The 19403-nt window shown below is 45.7% G+C and overlaps 1 protein-coding gene across 1 annotated transcript; it reads left to right on the top strand.

The window, feature by feature from the left end:
- The first annotated feature begins 1985 nt into the window (after window positions 1–1985).
- On the top strand, window positions 1986–17271 carry rps6 (ribosomal protein S6). Its single transcript, XM_085983934.1, has 6 exons — window positions 1986–2089; window positions 3521–3652; window positions 6068–6278; window positions 13868–14014; window positions 16384–16541; window positions 17134–17271. The coding sequence occupies exons 1-6, from the start codon at window positions 2084–2086 to the stop codon at window positions 17227–17229; spliced, it is 750 nt and encodes a 249-aa protein (XP_085840060.1). The 5' UTR covers window positions 1986–2083; the 3' UTR covers window positions 17230–17271.
- Window positions 17272–19403: the final 2132 nt, after the last annotated feature.

Below are 19403 nucleotides of genomic sequence, written 5' to 3'. Positions count from 1 at the left end.
CAGCACCACCTAGTGTACCATTCCAGAATGACAGGTTACTGATCATTACAGTAGGTTGGAGTGAGTGAGGGGAACAGAGAAATGGAGCTGGCCGATGTCATGCCGGCAGCTTGCAATGAAATGATCTAGAGAGGGTAAGAGGCCAGAGGGAGGTGTCCAGGTAGAACGAGAATTCTGAAAGTGGGAGAAAGGGTCAGCCATGCTGGGGGAAAACTCCTGGCCAAAGAAGTGGGCACGGAGACGAAGGCAATGGAGAAAGAGCTCAGCATCGTGCCAAGCTCGAAATTCATTGAGGTGAGGACATAAGGGGATGAAGCTCAGGCCTTTGCTAAGGACTGATTGTTCAGGGTCAGAGAGGGGAAGGTCAGAGGGGATAGTGAAAATGTGGCAGGGGGTGAGATTGGAAGAAGGGATGGGGTCAGAGGAAATTGAAGGGGAAGAAGGTTCCGGAGGGGCGTTGGTGTCCAAGAGTTGTTGAAGTATGCAACCCTTGACACCAGAAAGGAAGAAAAAAAGTTTTCTGTTAAAGCACCGGATGAGGCGAAGGATGAAATGGAACTGCGGACCAGGACAGATTTGAGATAGAGTGAGTCGGTGCTGCTGAAGAGGGAGGTTGAGTGTTCATGTGGTGGCGCATGGCATTCAGCATGGATCTCAGGATACAGCGAGAGCAGTGGTTCGAGGAACGCTGAATATCTTGGAGATATCTGTAGTCCTGGGTGGATCCAAAACACGAAGGGTGGAATTTCAGTTGGAATCCACGTGGAGTAAGTCAGAGCCGGAGACAGTTGCTGAGGAAAGATATGTGGCTGTGAAAGCGAGTTTTGGTAGATACCTGATCAAACACGAGAAGGGAGACAGAAAGCAATGAAGATGAACAAGGTAAAAGAGACAAATGGAAATCCCGTCAGAGAGAAGAGCAGAACTTCTTCAAGGTGGGCATTCCTGGAAGAGAGGTCAAATGTAAGAAGTCACACAACACCAGGTTATAGTCCAACAGTTTTATTTGAAATCACAAGCTTTCGGAGCGCTGCTCCTTCGTCAGGTGAAGTGGAGAGATGCATAAAGACACAGCTTATATAGTCAGAGAATAATGCCAGATGATTACAGGTAATCTTTCTAACTGCCATTTATCACAATAAAACTGTTGGACTATAACCTGGTGTTGTGTGACTTCTTACATTTGTCCACCCCAGTCCTCCGGCATCTCCACACCATGGAAGAGAGGTGACAGTGAATTAAACACTAATACAAAAAGAAAAATACTGTAGATGCTGGAAATCTGAAATAACAACAGAAAATGCTGGAGATACTCAACAGGTCAGGCAGCATCTGTGAAGAGAGAAACAGAGTTAATGTTTCAGGTCGATGACCTTTCGTCAGAACTGGAAAAAAGCAGGAAATGGAACAGATTTTTAAGCAAGTTTAGAGGCTGGGAAATGGGGGAAGGGATGAAAGAACAAAAGGGAAGGTCTGTGATAGGATAGAAGGCAGGAGAAGTTAAGAGACATTAAGAGATATCCAAGGCAAAAGGAGATGGTAATGGGACAGGTTAAGAAACGAAGGATGGCTCTAGATGAAGTGTAAATTGCGCTGGCAGAATGAAAGACAGCTGCCATGTGGGAGAGAACAGAAGGCACAAACACAAAGTGTGGATAAAAAATATATATATGATAGAGAAACTGTCCAGTCTGTCTGGATGCATGGGGAGAAGGCAGGGACAGGGTACTGAATTTGGATGATCAGCCATGATCTCATTGAATGGCAGAGCAGGCTCGAGGGGCCGAATGGCCTAATCCTGCTCCTATCTTCTATGTTTCTATGTTTCTAAACTGAACCAGCCCTCCATCCCTCCCCTGAGTCATTCTGGGATACACACACACACAGTTTTGCTCCTGTACAGATATGGCTGATCCGCAACTTCATCCTCCAGCGAGCGCAGGCGCGCACCGAATCATCAAATCCCGCGCATTCACAGTCGCTGACAGCTCTCGCGAGAGCTGGCGTGGCTGTGACTGCGCGGAGCGGAAGTTCGGCCTCTTTTTTTGCGGGCGGTGCAGGGACACGGCGCTGGTGATCGAGGATGAAGGTGAGGAGCCGGCGATTGAACCGCGACCAGCGGCTGGCCCCCCTCTCATACCCGCGCCTCTTACACCCTTATCGCCCTTGTAACAAGCCGCCGCACTGAGTCGGTCCCTAGTGGCTGCTGCGGCCCGGATGGCGGCGGATTCAGGGAGGGAGCCGGAGCGGCCAGTCCGGAGGAGGGCGCTGCTAGGCCTCAGGCCTCGGTTACAGAGTGCTGTGTGTGTGTCGGACTCAATGCGGCGGGGCAAACTTAAAACGTAGCCTCAGTGCCGTCTGGCGTCGGGGTTCATGTGCCCGACACAGGGCCCGCCCAGTCTGGACAAGGATGTTAAAAGGAAGAGTAGCAAACTAAGTGATGGTCCCTTAGAGGCTGAGACAGGTGTAAGTATCTGTCTTCACAGTAGGAGACACAGAAGCATTCAAAAAGTAGTGGGGAACCAAGGGGCTATTCAGAGTGAGGAACTTAAAGTAATTAAAATCACTAGAGAAAAAGTATTTGAGAAACTAATGGGACTAAAAGTCAACAAGTTCCCTGGATCTGATGGCCTACATCCTAGAGTTCTGAAAGAGGTGGCTGCAGAGATAGTGGATGCATTGGTTGTGATCTTCCAAAATTCCCTAGCATCTAGGACGGTCCCAGTGGCTTGGAAGGCAGTAATCTGAGAAAGGACATGCATGCCTTAGAGGTGGTGCAATGGAGAAGGTTCATTAGATTGATCCCTGGGATGAGAGGGTTGTCCTATGAGGAGAGATTGAGTAGATTGGGCCTATACTCTCTGGAGTTTAGAAGAATGAGGGGTGATCTTACTGAAATATATAAGATTCTGAGGGGGATTGACAGGGTAGATGCTGAGAGGTTGTTTCCCCTGACTGGAGAGTCTAGAACTAGGGGGCATAGTCTCAGGATAAGGGGTCGGCTGTTTAAGATTGAGATGAGGAATTTCTTCACTGAGGGTTGTGAATCTTTGGAATTCTCTACCCCAAAGGGCTGTGAATGCTGAGTTGAGTATATTCAAGGCTGAGATAGATAGATTCTGGGGAATCGAGGGATATGGAGATCGGTGGGGGAAGTGGAGTCGAGGTCAAAGATCAGCCATGATCTTATTGAATGGCAAAGCAGCCTCGAGAGGCCGTGTGGCCTGCTCCTAATTCTCGTGTTATGTTCTTATATTGGAGGAGCTCGGCCAGGGCTGGTCTGGAGGAGTTCTACTGGGCTGTCACCAGTCTGCTCTCCCCATGATCTATGGCTAGAGAGCGCGGTGAGTTTGGGGTTGGGTTTATGCGGCGGCCCGCGGCTGATCCAATGTGTTGATGGAGAGTTTGCCACTAGATGCGGTCTGGTTCATTGAAGCCCCAGCAATGGGCTGGTTGCTGCGTCTTGTAGCTTTTTGTGTTCGTTTTCCACAAACTCAAGCAGCTGGTTTCACTTTTCTAGCTCAACATCTCTTTCCCAGCCACTGGCTGCCAGAAGCTTATCGAAGTGGACGATGAGCGAAAACTGCGTACTTTCTATGAAAAGCGCATGGCCACCGAGGTTGCTGCTGACTGTCTTGGAGATGAATGGAAGGTAAGTCGGAGCAGGAGCAATGTGTCGTGCTTTGTAAAGTGTTGGAATTTGTGTTGACTGTGGAATTAATGTATTTATCAAAAGCATTTCAAAGGGCTAGTTTTTAACTAAGTTGTCTATTTATGTTTAGAATTCCTTAAATGAAAGTTTTGTGATATTACAAGCGTTTCAAGTGCCCCTTTTACTTTACAGTGGTGCTGTAACCAGTCATGACTCTCTTTAGTTGGCCTTGCTGTCTCCAGATCTAACGTCAGAGGTGGATTTTCTTGGTACTGTACCTCTGTAGATTGGCATCTCTTCTAGCTGATAGCAAGTCGAAACTCTCTGCCGGTCATCAATATGATTATTTGTTGGACAGTCTAGCTTTCGGGGAAGGTACAGCAGTCCGAAACACAGTCACCAACTGTTCTGGTGCAGAATCCACCTAGTTAGGTTGTGGGGTTGGGATCCTTGGAATGCAGTAAAATGTAACTGATGTTGACGTGTTTTTTGTGTTCTATGCTTGTTAATGCTTGTTTTAAGCTAAACTAGCTGTGTACTTAATCAGGATTCAGTTGTGGAATGGCGCAGCATTGATGAGAAGGCGGTACTGGTTGTATAACAAAAAAAATACTGCAGATGCTGGAAATCTGAAATAAAAACAAAATGCTGGAACTGGAAAAAATTAGCGATGTAACACGTTTTAAACAAGTACAGAGGAAGAGAAAGTGGGAGGAACGGGAAGGTCTGTGATAGGGTGGAAGGGAGGAGAGATTAAATGACAAAAGGTATGATTGTACAAAGCAAAAGGAGATGATAATGGGACAGGTGAAGAAACAGAAGATAGGTCTAGAAGAGGTGTAAATGGGAATGGCAGAATCATCAACAGCTGCTGTCCAAAAAAATTGGGGACAGAGGTTATGATCTGAAATTGTTGAACTCAATGTTGAGTCCAGAAGGCTGTAAATGAGGTGCTGTTCCTTGCGTTAAGCTTCATTGGAACAGTGTAGGAGGCAGAGGTCACGAGTGGGAGTGAAGCGGGGAATTAAAGTGACATGCGACTGGAAGCTTGGGGTCCACCTTGTGGACTGAATGGAGGTGTTCTGCAAAACGGTCACCTAATCTGCGTTTGGTCTCGTTGAGACCACATCGTGAGCAGCGAATACAGTGTACTAAATTGAAAGGAGTACAAGTAAATCACTGTTTCATCTGGAGGGAGTGTTTGGGGTCCTGGACAGTGGGGAATGGAGGAGGTAAAATGGCAGGTGTTGCATCTCCTGCGTTTGCACGGGAAGGTGCTGCGGGAGGGGTTGGGGGTGATTGAGGAGTGGACTGGGGTGTTGCGGAGGGTATGGTCCCTTCGGAATGCTGAAAGGGGAGGGGAAGATATGTTTGGTGGTGGGATCACGCTGGAGCTGGTGGAAATGGCAGAGGATAAGCCATTGCATGTGGAGGCTGGTGGGGTTGAAGGTGAGGACAAGGAGAGCCCTGTCATGGTTCTGGGAGGGAAGGGAAGGGGTGAGAGCAGAAGTGCGGGAAATGGAACGGACACCGTCGTGGGCCATGTCAACCATGGTGGAGGGGAAATCTCGGTTGAGGAGAAAGGAAGACCTATCAAGCGCTGGAAAAAAATTAAGAGATATAACCATTTTTAAGCAAATGCAGAGGCAATACGGGTGCAATATGATTTGACAAGGTCCCTGTATGGGAATGTCCACACACAACTTGGTCATTAAACTGCTGTCTGTTGATTGGCCGTTGGGTTAGAAGTCTCTTGCGTGGAGAATCTTATTCCCCTGAGATCAGTATAGATTACACTCTGGTTTGTGGGGCGGAAGGATAAGAATGATAAATGATTACTGGTTTTGTGTGTTGTGAATTTAGTAGCCTTTCCAAATTGTAATACTTCCAAAGAAAGGAAAACACCACTACCGTAATTCTGTCATACATCTTTCTGTTAATAAAAGTACTGGAATATTTTATTAAGTCTATATAGCAGTAAGTGAACAGAGTTCGGTTCACTAATTTACCTCTGAGCCAGAAGGTTGTGGGTTCCAGTCCCACTCCAGAAACCTGAGCACATAAATCTAGGTTGACACTCCAGTGCTGCAGTGTCGGATGTGCCGTCTTTCAGATGAGACATTAAACCGAGGCCCAGTCTGCCCCTCAGGTGAACGTAAAAGATCCCATGGCACCATTCATTCGAAGAGTTGGGAAGTTCTCCCTGGTGTGCTAGCCAATATTTATCCCCCCAACCAACATCACTAAAACAGATTGTGGTCATTATCACATTGCTGTTTGTGGGACCTTGTTTGCAAATTGGTGACCACACTTCAAAAGTACTTCATTGGCTGTAAAGAGCTTTGGGACATCCTGAGCTCTTGAAAAGTGCGATATAAAATCCAAGTTCCTTCTTTAATTCTGGATTTTTTTCAGGGATACGTTGTACGCATCAGTGGTGGCAATGACAAACAGGGCTTCCCCATGAAACAAGGTATCTTGACTAATGGCCGTGTCCGCCTGCTGCTCAGCAAGGGGCATTCCTGCTATCGCCCGAGGAGGACTGGTGAGCGCAAACGAAAATCTGTCCGTGGGTGCATTGTTGATGCCAACCTCAGTGTCCTGAATTTAGTTATTATTAAGAAAGGTGAGTGAAAGTTAAGTCAGTTTATACTGTAGATTGAAGAGATTATTTTTGCAATTGTGAATGTTGAATTTGCGGCCTGCACTGTAGTAATCTTGAGCATCCCTGACTATAATCGCGCAACCATTGGTGGCCGTGCCTTCAACTGCCTAGGCCCTAAGCTCTGGAATTGCCTTTCTAAACCTGCCTGCCTCTCTACCACTCTCTCCTCCTTTTAAGACACTCCTTAAAACCTAGCTCTTTGACCAAGCTTTTGGTCACCTGCCCTACATTCACCTTATGTGGCTCGGTATCAAAGTTTGTTTCCGAACACTCCTGTGAAGCTCCTGGAGACATTAAAAGCGCTATATAAATACAAGGTGGTGGTGTAATGTACTGAAGATTTACCAAATCTATTTCCTTACAATTAAATGATTTAACACTGGGCAATATTTGCACTATGCAAAGTCAAGTCAATTCTGCCTGTGTTCATTCAGCTAAGCTCCTCAATGGGTAAAGGCACTGCACATTGTATAGTAAGTTATATAGAGCAGACAGTCCCAGCTTTGATTCCTGACTTATTGGGTTGGCTGCTCTCAGTTTTTTGAATTGGGGGGGGTGGCTACAGTGGGTACTGAGGCCAACAGCCAAGGGAGAGGAAAAGTCAGTCACAAATGTTACTTTTTACCCTGCTATGGACAGTTGTGTTTTTAAGAGAAATATGTTGTAAAATACGCATGTGTAAAGTGCCATTTTTTTTGGTTTTGGCGAGGAAACCCCTTTAAGCTTTGATCTTGCTTATTGTTGGTTGAACATCTTTTCTAATGTTTTCTGTTTGACAAACTGGCAGTGATGGGATTGTTGATCCTTCAGCCTGTTGGCCATTTAAAGGTGCCATAATATGGATTTTATTTTTTAAATGACAACCATCTGCTGCATGGCAGTTTTCGAAGTGATGGTGATTCGTTAAACTCCTTTCTCAGCCTCTGACCCTTTGTAGCAACTGAAACCATAATGAATATACAGTTGCAAATTGCTATATGGTTCCTGCTGCTCTGACTAACCAACCTAATGAACTGGTTCATAAAGGTATGAAAACAGGAAAGTGACTTTGGTATAGTGTTGCAATTGGGCAATAATCCTTGAGCCTTTCTGGTTCTTGCAGACATTGTCTCTCAGCAAACACTTGTAACTTGCACAGCGATCCTGCTGCCCGATTGCTTGTCGGTGATGTGACCTAAATCCTGGAAAACCTTTGTGTGATGTAGGCATTTTGCTGGCATGAGATTCGATGCATTTTTATACTACTTTTACCCCTCTCGAAAGTACTAGCTTGGATGTGGTTCCGCAGGTGCCCCAGTGTGGTTGCAATTTTTGAAACCCCCCCCCCCCCCCCCCCTTGACGCTTCCTGATGTTACTGCTGCTAGCTTTCCGAAAGAGAAATTGGCATTTTGGTTCACTGTTCTCCTCCAACTCTTAGTAAAGACCCACTCTGCGTTGCTCAAATGCAATCAACTTTTATGCTCATCTCGTCTATCGAATCCGCTGCTCTGGTCATCTTCAAGCTGTGAGACACCAAATTTGCCTCTTCTCTGCAGCCTCTTTATATTCTCTCAATCCCAGTTCCGCTTTCGTACTACAGTAATTGGATATTTTTCTCATGATCTCTCCTATTCCTGTCAGCGTTCCTGCTACAGTCCCCACTGCTTATAGCAGGCCTGTTCGTGCAAACGTGATTTGCCCACTATATGTGATGGCCAGTATAAAGCGATAGCGTTAATAAAATTAAAAATAATTTCAGTTGCAGTACCATACTTTTTATTTGGAAACTTCCCAGTGGCAGTCGGTTTTGTATACTATACGTCGAGCTATGGAGTGGATATATTTGGCAAAGGACTGTACCCCAGAACACGCACACTGTCTTGCTCCACATACCACTTCCAGAGAGAGGACAGTTAAAATTCAGGCGGCCGCATGTGCTAAAGATACCTGTAGCTGAAACCTCAACCAAAACGAGAGAAATGAAATAAAAAATGACCCAGTACGGACTAGTTAGTAAACGCAGCTGTTTCTGCCCAAAATAAATGGAGCACTTAAGACGCTATAACCAGCAACTTCAAAATTGATGTTGATGCAAATAGATAATGATTATTGAATTTTGGATGAAGTAAGCGACTACCTGTTTTATGCGTGGAGTTTTAAGTGCTGGGGACTGTACTACCATTTTCCCTTGGGTCAGTACTTTCCAAAGCTATGGCTGCCTCTTTCATTTTCCATCACTTTCAAAGTTGCGGTCTAATTCATGATTGGCTGTAAGGTTTTTGACATGGCTGCTTCTCTAATGCCATTGTTGTCTATGTTACACACCTGTGGAACTCCGCTGTTCAATGCTCTGGTAAATTATTTGCTGATCTCTGGTAGTTTGCATTTCTAAAGAAGTAATAATCATACATTCTTTCACCAGAGCTATGCTGATGGCTCGTTCGCTGGCCCGTTTTAATGTTTGCCATTGGTACTCAGAATCTCTCATTTCTCACAATGCAGTGGCTGAAATACTTCATCTTTATTCCCTTCAAAAGAGTAATGCAAGTCGTGTTTCTTTCAATTTATCGAAGCCACTCTTTGTCCCAACCCAACAGTTATCGCCACTTAGCTGTAAGTCTGTCCAACTTCTATCCCCAATCTCCGATGGAACTCCCAGAAGCATTGTCAAAGCTCTTTCCATGGGGCCTATTTTCCTCTTGTTATTTTTTTTCCCCTTTCCCTTTGTCTAAAGCCCGTGTCTGTTCCAAGACTTGAATGCTGCTCTCTTACCTGAGATCTCACCCTGGGGGGGGGTTTAAACTAACTTGGCAGGGGGATGGGGTACAGAGTGGAGCTATAGTAGGGGGTGATTTACAGCCAAATACAGAGGAAAAAACAAGTCAGCTGGGAAGGCAGAGCAAATATGTGAAGGCAAAAGGGAATATGGCAGGGCTGGAAGGCATTTATTTTAATGCAAGGAGTCTTGCAAATAAGGTGGATGAACTGAAGTTGTTGTTGAACACATGGGAGTACGATATTGTTGCTATCACGGAGACATGGTTGAGGGAGGGTCAGGACTGGCAGCTCAATATTCCGGGGCATAGAATCTTCAGGCGAGACAGAGGGGGGTGTAAAAGGGGAGGGGGTGTTGCAATATTAATTAAGGAGTCAATTACTGCTGTAAGGAGGGACGATATATTAGCGGGTTCCTCTAATGAGGCCATATGGGTAGAACTTAAAAACAAAAAGGGGGCAAGCACTTTGCTGGGAGTGTACTATAGGCCCCCAAACAGTCAGGGGGAGATAGAGAAACAGATATGTAGGCAAATCTCAGAAGTGCGAAAATAATAGGGTAATAATAGTGGGGGATTTCAACTTCCCCAATATAAATTGGGATAGTCAAGAGTGTGAAAGGCTTAGAGGGTGCAGAATTCTTAAAGTGCATCCAGGAGAGCTTTTTGAGCCAACATGTAGAAAGTCCTACAAGAGAGGGGGCGGTACTGGACCTAATTCTGGGGAATGTAGCCGGGCAAGTGGTGGAAGTATCAGTAGGAGAGCATTTTGGCGACAGTGACCATAATTTGGTGAGATTTAAGGTGGTCATGGAAAAAGACAAAGACGGCCCGGAAATAAGGGTTCTAAATTGGGGGAAGGCCGATTTTAATATGATAAGGCAGGATCTGGCCAAAGTGGACTGGGAGCAGCTACTTATAGGAAAATCCACATCAAAACAGTGGGAGACTTTCAGAAGGGAAATAGACAGAGTACAGCACCAACATGTTCCTGTAAAGGTCAAGGGTGGGACCAACAAGCAAAGGGAACCTTGGATGACAAGGGATATACAAAAATGCATTAGAAATAAAAGGGGGGCTTTTGGCAGTTACAAAAGACTAAAGACGGAAGAAGCCCTAGAGGAGTATAAAAAGTGCAGGGGCATACTTAAAAAAGAAATTAGGAGGGCGAGGCGGGGCCATGAAATAACACTGGCGAGCAAAATAAAGGAAAATCCTAAGATGTTTTATAAGTATATTAAGGGCAAGAGGATAACCAGGGAAAGGGTAGGGCCCATTAGTGACCAAAGTGGCGATCTGTGTGTAGAGCCAGATGATGTAGGCGGGGTTTTAAATGAATTTTTTGCATCTGTGTTCACTATGGAGAAAGACGATGCAGACATAGAAATCGGGCAAGGGGACTGTGACATACTTGAACATATTAGCATCGAGAGGGAGGAGGTGCTAGCGGTTTTAGCAGGCCAAAAAGTGGATAAATCCCCAGGCCCGGACGAGATGTATCCCAGGCTGCTGTGGGAGGCAAAGGAGGAGATTGCAGGGGCTCTGACACAAATTTTCAGAACCTCTCTGGCCACAGGGGATGTACCAGAGGACTGGAGAACAGCTAATGTAGTACCATTATACAAGAAGGGTAGCAGGGATAAACCAGGGAATTACAGGCCAGTGAGCCTAACAACTGTGGTAGGGAAATTATTGGAAAAAATTCTGAGGGACAAAATTAGTCTCCACTTGGAGAGGCAAGGATTAATCGGGGATAGTCAGCATGGCTTTGTCAAGGGTAAATCATGTCTGACAAATCTGATTGAATTTTTCGAGGGGGTGACTAGGGGGGTGGATGAGGGAAATGCTGTGGATGTGGTTTACATGGACTTCAGTAAAGCCTTTGACAAAGTCCCGCATAGGAGACTGGTCAAGAAGGTAAGAGCCCATGGGATCCAGGGTGCCTTGGCGCGTTGGATCCTAAACTGGCTGAGTGGCAGGAGGCAGAGGGTGATGGTCGAAGGTTGCTTTTGTGACTGGAAGCCTGTGTCCAGTGGGGTACCTCAGGGATCGGTGCTGGGTCCCTTGCTGTTTGTGATCTACATAAATGATTTGGATGAGAATGTAAAAGGTATGACCAGCAAGTTCGCAGATGACACGAAAATTGGTGGGGTGGTCAATTGCGAGGAGGAAAGCCTCAGGCTACAGGACGATATAAACGGGTTGGTCAGATGGGCGGAAAAGTGGCAAATGGAATTTAACCCTGAAAAGTGCGAGGTGATGCATTTTGGACGGACAAATAAGGCAAGGGAATACACAATGAGTGGTAGGACCCTAGGAAGTACAGAGGGTCAGAGGGACCTTGGTGTACATGTACATAGATCCCTGAAGGCAGCGGAACAGGTAGATAAGGTGGTTAAAAAGGCATATGGGATACTTGCTTTCATTAGCCGAGGCATAGAATATAAGAGCAGGGAGGTTATGATGGAGCTGTACAAAACGCTGGTGAGGCCATAGCTGGAGTACTGTGTGCAGTTCTGGTCGCCTCACTATAGGAAGGATGTGATTGCTTTGGAGAGGGTGCAGAGAAGATTCACCAGGATGTTACCTGGGATGGAGCGCCTCAGCTATGAAGAAAGACTAAACAGGCTGGGGTTGTTTTCCTTGGAGCAAAGAAGGCTGAGGGGGGACCTGATTGAGGTATACAAAATGATGAGGGGCATAGATAGGGTAGACAAAGAGGAACTTTTCCCCTTAGTAGGGGGGTCAATAACAAGGGGGCATAGATTCAGGGTAAGGGGCAGGAGATTTAGAGGGGATTTGAGGAGGAACTTTTTCACCCAGAGGGTGGTTGGAATGTGGAACTCAATGCCCAAAAGGGTGGTAGAGGCAGGAACCCTCACAACATTCAAGAAGCATTTGGATGAGCACTTGGAATGCCAATGCATACAAGGCTATGGACCAAATGCTGGAAAATGGGATTAGACTGGGCAGGGATGGATGGGCGGCGCAGACACGATGGGCCGAAGGGCCTCTTTCTGTGCTGTAAAACTCTATGACTATGACTCTATGACCAGAAAAGGCTTCTCTGTCTTTTGATATTATTATGGTCTGTGATCCTGAATTTACAGTTCCAAATACACCTCCATCCTATACACTTGTATTCAAATAGTGACTCACTGCTCTCATTTTTCCCGTGATATTTCCTTTGACAGGCTTCAGACTTTTGAAATGCAAGCTGGCTGCTACCTTGTTTATTCCTGTTTGAACCTTGGGTGTATGGGCTTTGGCTCTTCATCCAGTCTTCTAAATTAAAAACTAGTGGAGACAGTATATCCACGGCTAATCTGACTTCATCTCATATTTACACAAGCACGTTTAGAATGATGGTGGTGCTCCAGTTATATTAGGAGTGTTCAACTTGTATTTGAGTGTTCAACTTGTATTTGAATCAGACAATGTGAAGACAAACTCTGGTTTGACGGCATTACAGGTTTATATTGGAATATGATTGACAGTACAACTTCCTAAAAGGTTTTATTTCTGACTAGGTGAGAAGGACATCCCTGGTCTGACAGACAATACTGTGCCCCGTCGTCTTGGACCCAAGAGGGCACGCAAAATCCGCAAACTGTTCAACCTGTCCAAGGAGGATGATGTACGCCAGTACATTGTCACCTCATCTTCCGATTAGGCACTCTGCAGCCTTCCGGACTCAATATCGAGTTCAACAATTTCAGATCATAACCTCGGCCCCTATTTCATTTTTTCTTGTAATTTTTCCACTCCTTTCCCCCCCCCCCCCCCTTTTCCTTTTGTTTCGCTCTCACACCTGGCAGCTATCCCTTGCCCTGCCAGTACACTTTACACCCAATCTCAGCCTATTACCATCTCGTCTAGCTTCTAACACCTTTTATTGTCTCTTTTTTACTTCTTTTATTCTTTTGTTTGGTCGCAGCCCTGCCTCCGATCTATCTTTTCTTTCCAGTTTTGAAGAAGGGTACGACCCGAAACGTCAACTCAAATTTCTGTCCACGGATGTTGCCTGACCTGCTGAGTTTTTCCAGCATTTTCTGTTGTTATTTCTGGTTTATATTGGTGCTGAGGTATCAGAAACATGTACTGTCCCATTATTGGCCAGATGGCTAGCTGTATCGAAGCCAATCTAACATTGGTTTGTGATATAACCAACCAATCTCATGTCATGGGAGCTTTTTGAAGGGGGTGTGGTCTTTGTTTTATTTTCCCCTGCGATACATAATCCTGAGCAATGCAGTTGGTGTTATAACCTACACCATAAAAAATATTTTCTTATTGCACTGGCTTGTATTGCAAAAATGTTAAATGCTACACTCCCTGTTGTTGCCAGTTGAAATGTGGCTTTCGTGGCTCCTTGATGGCTCAGTTGAGTAAATAGTCTGTACCAGGTTCAGGCTCAAGATTGTGCCAGGTTAGCTGATCTCAGTCAGGATGATTAGGGGAATTTGGTCAGGACTCCTCTACTGTCCAGTAAGCTATGCTGCAAGTATGGTTATACGGACATCTGGTGACGGCAAGATCAGCTTTAATTGTGATGCCTAGTCCCGTAGTTTAATGTGCCATGTTTAGACTCGCGTGAAGAACTGTTGATTGAGGAGGGTGCTGGAGGACATGTGTGGAAGGTGTTTTCATGAGAGCTGAGGAAATTGGCAAGAAAAGGAGAAAAAAATAGATTTGTACAATATAGAATGTCTATATCATTGATGTGACGGCATTACAGGTTTATATTGGAATGTGATTGACAGTACAACTTCCTAAAAGGTTTTATTTCTGACTAGGTGAGAAGGACATCCCTGGTCTGACAGACAGTACTGTGCCCCGTCGTCTTGGACCCAAGAGGGCTAGCAAAATCCGCAAACTATTCAACCTGTCCAAGGAGGATGATGTACGCCAGTACATTGTCAGGAGACCTCTGAGCAAGGAAGGTAGGTATATCGGTGTTTTGTACGTTTTTCCGCATACTCTGGAGCAGTCTTTAAACTTCTCTCTCGCCCTCGCCTCCTACATGTGCAAGGAGCTCATGGATGACTTTGTCACAAAAAGTGAGACCATCCGTTCAGCTGCCTCTGCCGCTTCCCTCCCTTCCCCCGTGCCCACTGGGCTAAACTTCTCCATAGGATTCCCCCTGCCTTTGTCTGAACTTGCAACTTTCTCTACTTTTTCCTGTTATCTCCCCTCGTGTCCTCACTGAGCTCATCTTGTCAATGAGACCCACCTCCTGCTCCCTCTTGAACTGCATTGTTGAATTACACGTATTACCTCTACCTATCATCTAGCTCTTCCCATCAAACTGCTGACCACCCAGCTTCCCTTCCTGGCCCCCATGTTTGCTGATATTGTTAACGGTTCCCTCTCCTCGGTTACTATTCTCCTCCCCTTCAAATCTGCTGTCATCACTCCCTCCTCGAAAACCCCACTTTTGACCCCTCTGTCTTGCTGAAACTACCACCCCCCAAATCCGTGCCCACCATTCCCGCAACTCCACGCTTGAATCCCTTCAGCCCCTGCCACAGTACTGAAAGTCACAAATGACATCCTATGTGACTGTGGCCATGGTAAACGATCCCTTCTCGACCGGTCTGCAGCCTTTGGCAAGGTTGACCACACTATCCTCCGCCAACGCCTCTCCTCCGTCGTCCAGCTGGGTGGGACTGCACTCGCCTGGTTCCTTTCTGATCTATCCAGTAAAAGCCAGAGAATCACCTGCAATGGCTTCTCTTCTGACTCCTGCACATTTACCTCTGGAGTCCTACAAGGATCTATCCTCTCCTATTTCTCATCTACATGCTGCCCCTCGGCAACATCATTTGTAAACACGACGTCCGATTCCACATGTACGCTGCCGACACCCAGCTCTACCTCACTCGGCCCCTCTGCTGTCTCTGACTTGTCACACTGCTTGTCCGACATCCAGTACTGTGCAGAAATTTCCTCCAACTAAATATTGACTTCGGTCCCCGCCACAAACTCGATCCCTTTCCTTGCTAGCTGTTTGTTTGAGGCTAGACTAGTCCGTTTGCAACCTTGGTGTCGTACTTGATGCGCAAATGAGATTCCGACTACATATCCGCTCCATTACTGAGACCACCTACTTCCACCTCTAACCTCTGCATCGGCTCATCTGCTGCTCAAACCCACAGCTATGCCTTCGTTACCTCTAGACTTGACTGTTCTAATGCTCTCCTGGCTGGGCTCCCACAATCTATCTCACATAAATTTGAGCTCATCCAAAACTCTGCTGCCTATATCCTAATTCACACCAAGTCCCATCGCCCTGTGCTTGCTAAACTACATTGGCTCCCCGTCTAGCAATGTCTCCATTTTTAAATTCTCGTCTTTTCTCCATGGCCTCTTTCCCATCCTATTTCCAGCCCTACAAGCCTTCAAGCTCTCTGCTCCTCCCATTCTGGCTTCTTGCGCATCCCCGATTTTTAATCACTCCACCATTGGCGGCCGTGCTTTAGCTGCCTAGGCCCTAAGCTCTGGAATTCCCTCCATAAACCTCTCTACCTCGCCTGCTTTAATGCGCTATTTAAAATATGCCTCTTTGACCAAGTTTTGGTCACCTGCCTTAATATTTATGTGACTGCGTCAAATTATGTTTGGTAATGTTCCTGTGAAGTGCCTTGGGATGTTTTACTCTGTTAAAGCTGCTATATATGCAAGTTGTTGCTGGTATATCCCAAACAAGGCTCACAAAAAGTGGTGTTTCATTAAAATATTGCTGTGCTGTTTTGGAATCTTGTTTTCATCAGCCATGCACCAATTGCTGTTCAGATCAGAAACTTGGTGCTGTGGATGGAGTTGAACGAAAGAATGTTCAAAGTACAGGAAACTCTTTTTTTATCCGGGACCGACGTGGTGCCGGTTTTATCAAAAAGTCCGGATTACAGAGAGTTATAGTTAAAAGGTACGAGAGCTCTGTACACAGCAACAAATCCAGGCTTCCCTGTTGTTTAGCAACAGGTGCAAGAAGCCCGGCCACAGACCAAGCGTCCCTGTTGCTTAGCAACAAGTGCAGGAACCCCCGATTACACAGCCAAGAATCAAGAAACGGCCACTAATATGAAGAAAAACTTGACTGAACCTACTCCTGAATTTTGCCGGTTAACTGAGATTTCCGGTTGTTTGGGTGCCGGTAAATCGAGAGTTTCCTGTACATGTCTTTTTTAGACAAGAGAAGCAGACTAACTGCAGCTCAGCGGGGTTCCTGTTTTGTGAATGCTTAAGAACATGTCTTTCTGTTAGCATTTTATTTTTGTTATTTATTTTGCACTTTGACTTTAATTCCCAGGTAAGAAGGCTAGAACCAAAGCTCCCAAGATTCAGCGTCTGGTAACTCCCCGAGTTCTGCAGCACAAACGTAGGCGCATTGCCCTGAAGAAACATCGTACCCTAAAGAACAAGGAAGCTGCAGCAGAGTACGCCAAGCTTCTGGCCAAGAGAATGAAGGTTAGTTTGTTCTGTGCTTTGAGGAATTTCTTGGTCTGTGTGGTTAGCTTGCACTTTTGGGTTACTCTAAAATTGTGTGAGCACCCCCCCCCCCCCCCCCCCCCCCCCCATGTAATGTTAACATTTGGTCCTAAAAGAGTTGCACTTGGACTGGAATTCTCCTTCACGACACTTAAATTGAGCGAGATCTGTTGCAGAAAGTCCCGCTCACCCATCACCCTGTCCTTGTTGGCCTACATTGGCCCTGTGTTTAAATACCTCGCCCCCCTCCCTGTCTTAAACTTTCTCCAGCACCCCACCCTCGAACTCTTGTTCTTATAACCTCTGAAATTCCCTCAAACTTAGACTGTCCTTAAAAGTTATCTCTTTGATCAAGCTTTTAGTATGTCATTTTTCGACAGTGTCTATATTTTCCCTTCAGCCTCTGTGAAACACCTTGGGACATTTTTTTCCCTACATTATAGACAGTACATAAGTGTTGTAATTGAACATCTGTTGAAAGAGGAGTTGCCTCGATAAACAGCAATAATATATTGAGTAGGATGCATTAGTGCTGTTGTCAGAAATCTGACCTATTTGAATTTGTTTGCAGGAGGCTAAGGAAAAACGCCAGGAGCAGATCGCAAAGAGGCGTCGTCTTTCTTCACTGAGGGCTTCCACGTCTAAATCTGAATCTAGCCAAAAATAAAAATGTTGGTGGGATAGACAAATAAACTTTTGTTGAAACCTCCTGCTTTGTTTCATCGTTTGTATATTGAGAACAAAGGTTTGAGCTCGGTGGGTCTTCCGCAATTTAACGGTGTGATTGTCCATTCATTGACATCAATGGAGGGATTAAATATTGTTAATTTTCAGCATTTTAGGAGCAAAAGGGCAGTTATTTTACACTTCAGTTTGGAGAAATGCCTTTTTATCTCCAAGGGTTAATGTTGCATTTAATTTAATGGGTGCTTTTACCTAAAGAAAATTCAGGCATAAACCATGGGTTGAGAAAGCATTTATTAAACAGGCAAAAAATTTACTTTACTTTATTTAAACAACATTTTAGAATTGCTTTAACAACAATGAAGCACCTGAAGTCCCAAAACACGTAACTTTCGGAAATCAGATGTCTATCTTAGACTAACCCCATTACGAAAGTTGTATACTCATGGGCCTAGAAACTTGAGCGCTGGAAACCTGCCGGTGGCACCGCGGGCCGCAGTTACCGGCTGCCAAAATTAATAGCGCTGGCAGCAGCAGTATATTGGTGCGGCTCACTAATTAACATTAATGCAGCGCTAAACTCACTGCAAGGCCAGTTTTCGGGCGGTAGTTGCAGCAGGAGGCCCAATGAAGAGTGGCCATAGTGTCATTGCAGTGAGAACAGCCTTCTCTTAAAGCAAGGCTGTCCTTTTAGAAAGCAGTGCGGTCCCTTAAACGGGAACTGCTTTCTATAATGAAAAAAATAAAAATCATTTAAAAATCATTTGTAGCTGTTGGAGCTCAACTGCCTTCTGGGAGGGGAAATAACATTAAAAAGAATTCCCAAATGGCAGTCTTCAGCTTCCGCGGCTTAAAAAAAAAAGTTTTATAGAATCATAGAAAGTTACAGCACAGAAGGAGGCCATTCGGCCCATCGTGTCTGCTGGCCGAAAAAAAGCTATCCACCCTAATCCCACTTTCCAGCTCTTGGTCTGTAGCCCTGTGGGCTATGGCACTTCAGGTGCATATCCAAGTACTTTTTAAATGTGGTTAGGGTTTCTGCCTCTACCACCCTTTTCAGGTGAGTTCCAGACCCCCACCACCCTTTGGGTGAAAAAATTTCTCCTCAAAACCCCTCTAAACCATCTACCAATTACTTTAAATCTGTGCCCCTGTTTATCGACCCCTCTGCTAAGGGAAATAGATCCTTTCTATCCACTCTATCTAGGCCCCTCATAATTTTATACACCTCAATTAGGTCTCCCCTCAGCCTCGTCTGTTCCAAACAAAACAACCCCAGCTTATCCAATCTTTCCTCATAGCTAAAATTCCCCAGCCCAGGCAACATCCTCGTAAATCTCCTCTGCATCCTCTCTAGTGCAATCACATCTTTCCTGTAATGTGACCAGAGCTGCACGCAGTATTCCAGCTGGGAAGTGCTTCAGTAGTAACACAAATGGCTCCGCAAGCCAGGGAAGAGCAACCAGGTTCTCGCACGCAGCACTCCAGCTTTGTGTAGGGGATCACGACCTGGCTCCAGTGCCCCAAGAAGCTTCATAGCCTCAGATAAGTGGTCAAGGTCAGTGAATGCATCTTCGTAAGCCGTCTCCTACCAACTGCACCACTAGTTTCGCACAGTTCTCATTGCATGATACGCCCAATCACTCCCAACGGCTGGGCTGAAAGGATACAGGATGCTGGAATTCTTGTACGTTATTCTCATTCTTGCTTTCCCAACCTCCCCTCCCCACAACTCCACCCTTGTGCCTTCAGACACCATGCAGCCTGCCCAGCCAGTTGTTGACCGAGAGGAGAGTGAAGAAGAAATGTCACTCGATTTCACAATCCCAGCTACCAGCTCCTTAAGGCCATCTGCAATGTCTCCCACTGAAAGTCAGCAGCCTTCCACCAACCATGCTGCAGCCATTAGGGTAGCACTGTGTGATATCAGTAGGATAGGCAAAGGTACACAAGACAGTCACTAAGAGAATGCATAAGGGTGATGAGTTGATAGCTTGATGTCATATTGGGTGGATAGATGTATATTGGTGGATTGGAAAATTTGCTTTGTGGTGGCTTTTATTTCAGCATTGTGGCCGAGAGGATGTTGTGATGGTCAGTAACAAAGGTAAGGGGTGGGACAAATGCTGAAAGGGGAATTGGGGTTGTGGTCACTGG

The sequence above is a fragment of the Somniosus microcephalus genome, chromosome 1 (assembly GCF_052327205.1).
Source record: "Somniosus microcephalus isolate GS21.2 chromosome 1, FLI_Smic_1.0, whole genome shotgun sequence".
NCBI classification, from domain to species: domain Eukaryota; kingdom Metazoa; phylum Chordata; class Chondrichthyes; order Squaliformes; family Somniosidae; genus Somniosus; species Somniosus microcephalus.
Note: the sequence above shows the minus strand (reverse complement) of the source record. Positions and strands in the feature narration are given on the sequence as shown.

Bases quoted from the DNA above. Each gene is read 5' to 3' on its own strand.
- rps6 (XM_085983934.1), top strand. The intron at 3,653-6,067 runs GTAAGTCGGAGC...GATTTTTTTCAG, and splicing joins GTCTTGGAGATGAATGGAAG to GGATACGTTGTACGCATCAG. The intron at 16,542-17,133 runs GTTAGTTTGTTC...ATTTGTTTGCAG, and splicing joins TTCTGGCCAAGAGAATGAAG to GAGGCTAAGGAAAAACGCCA.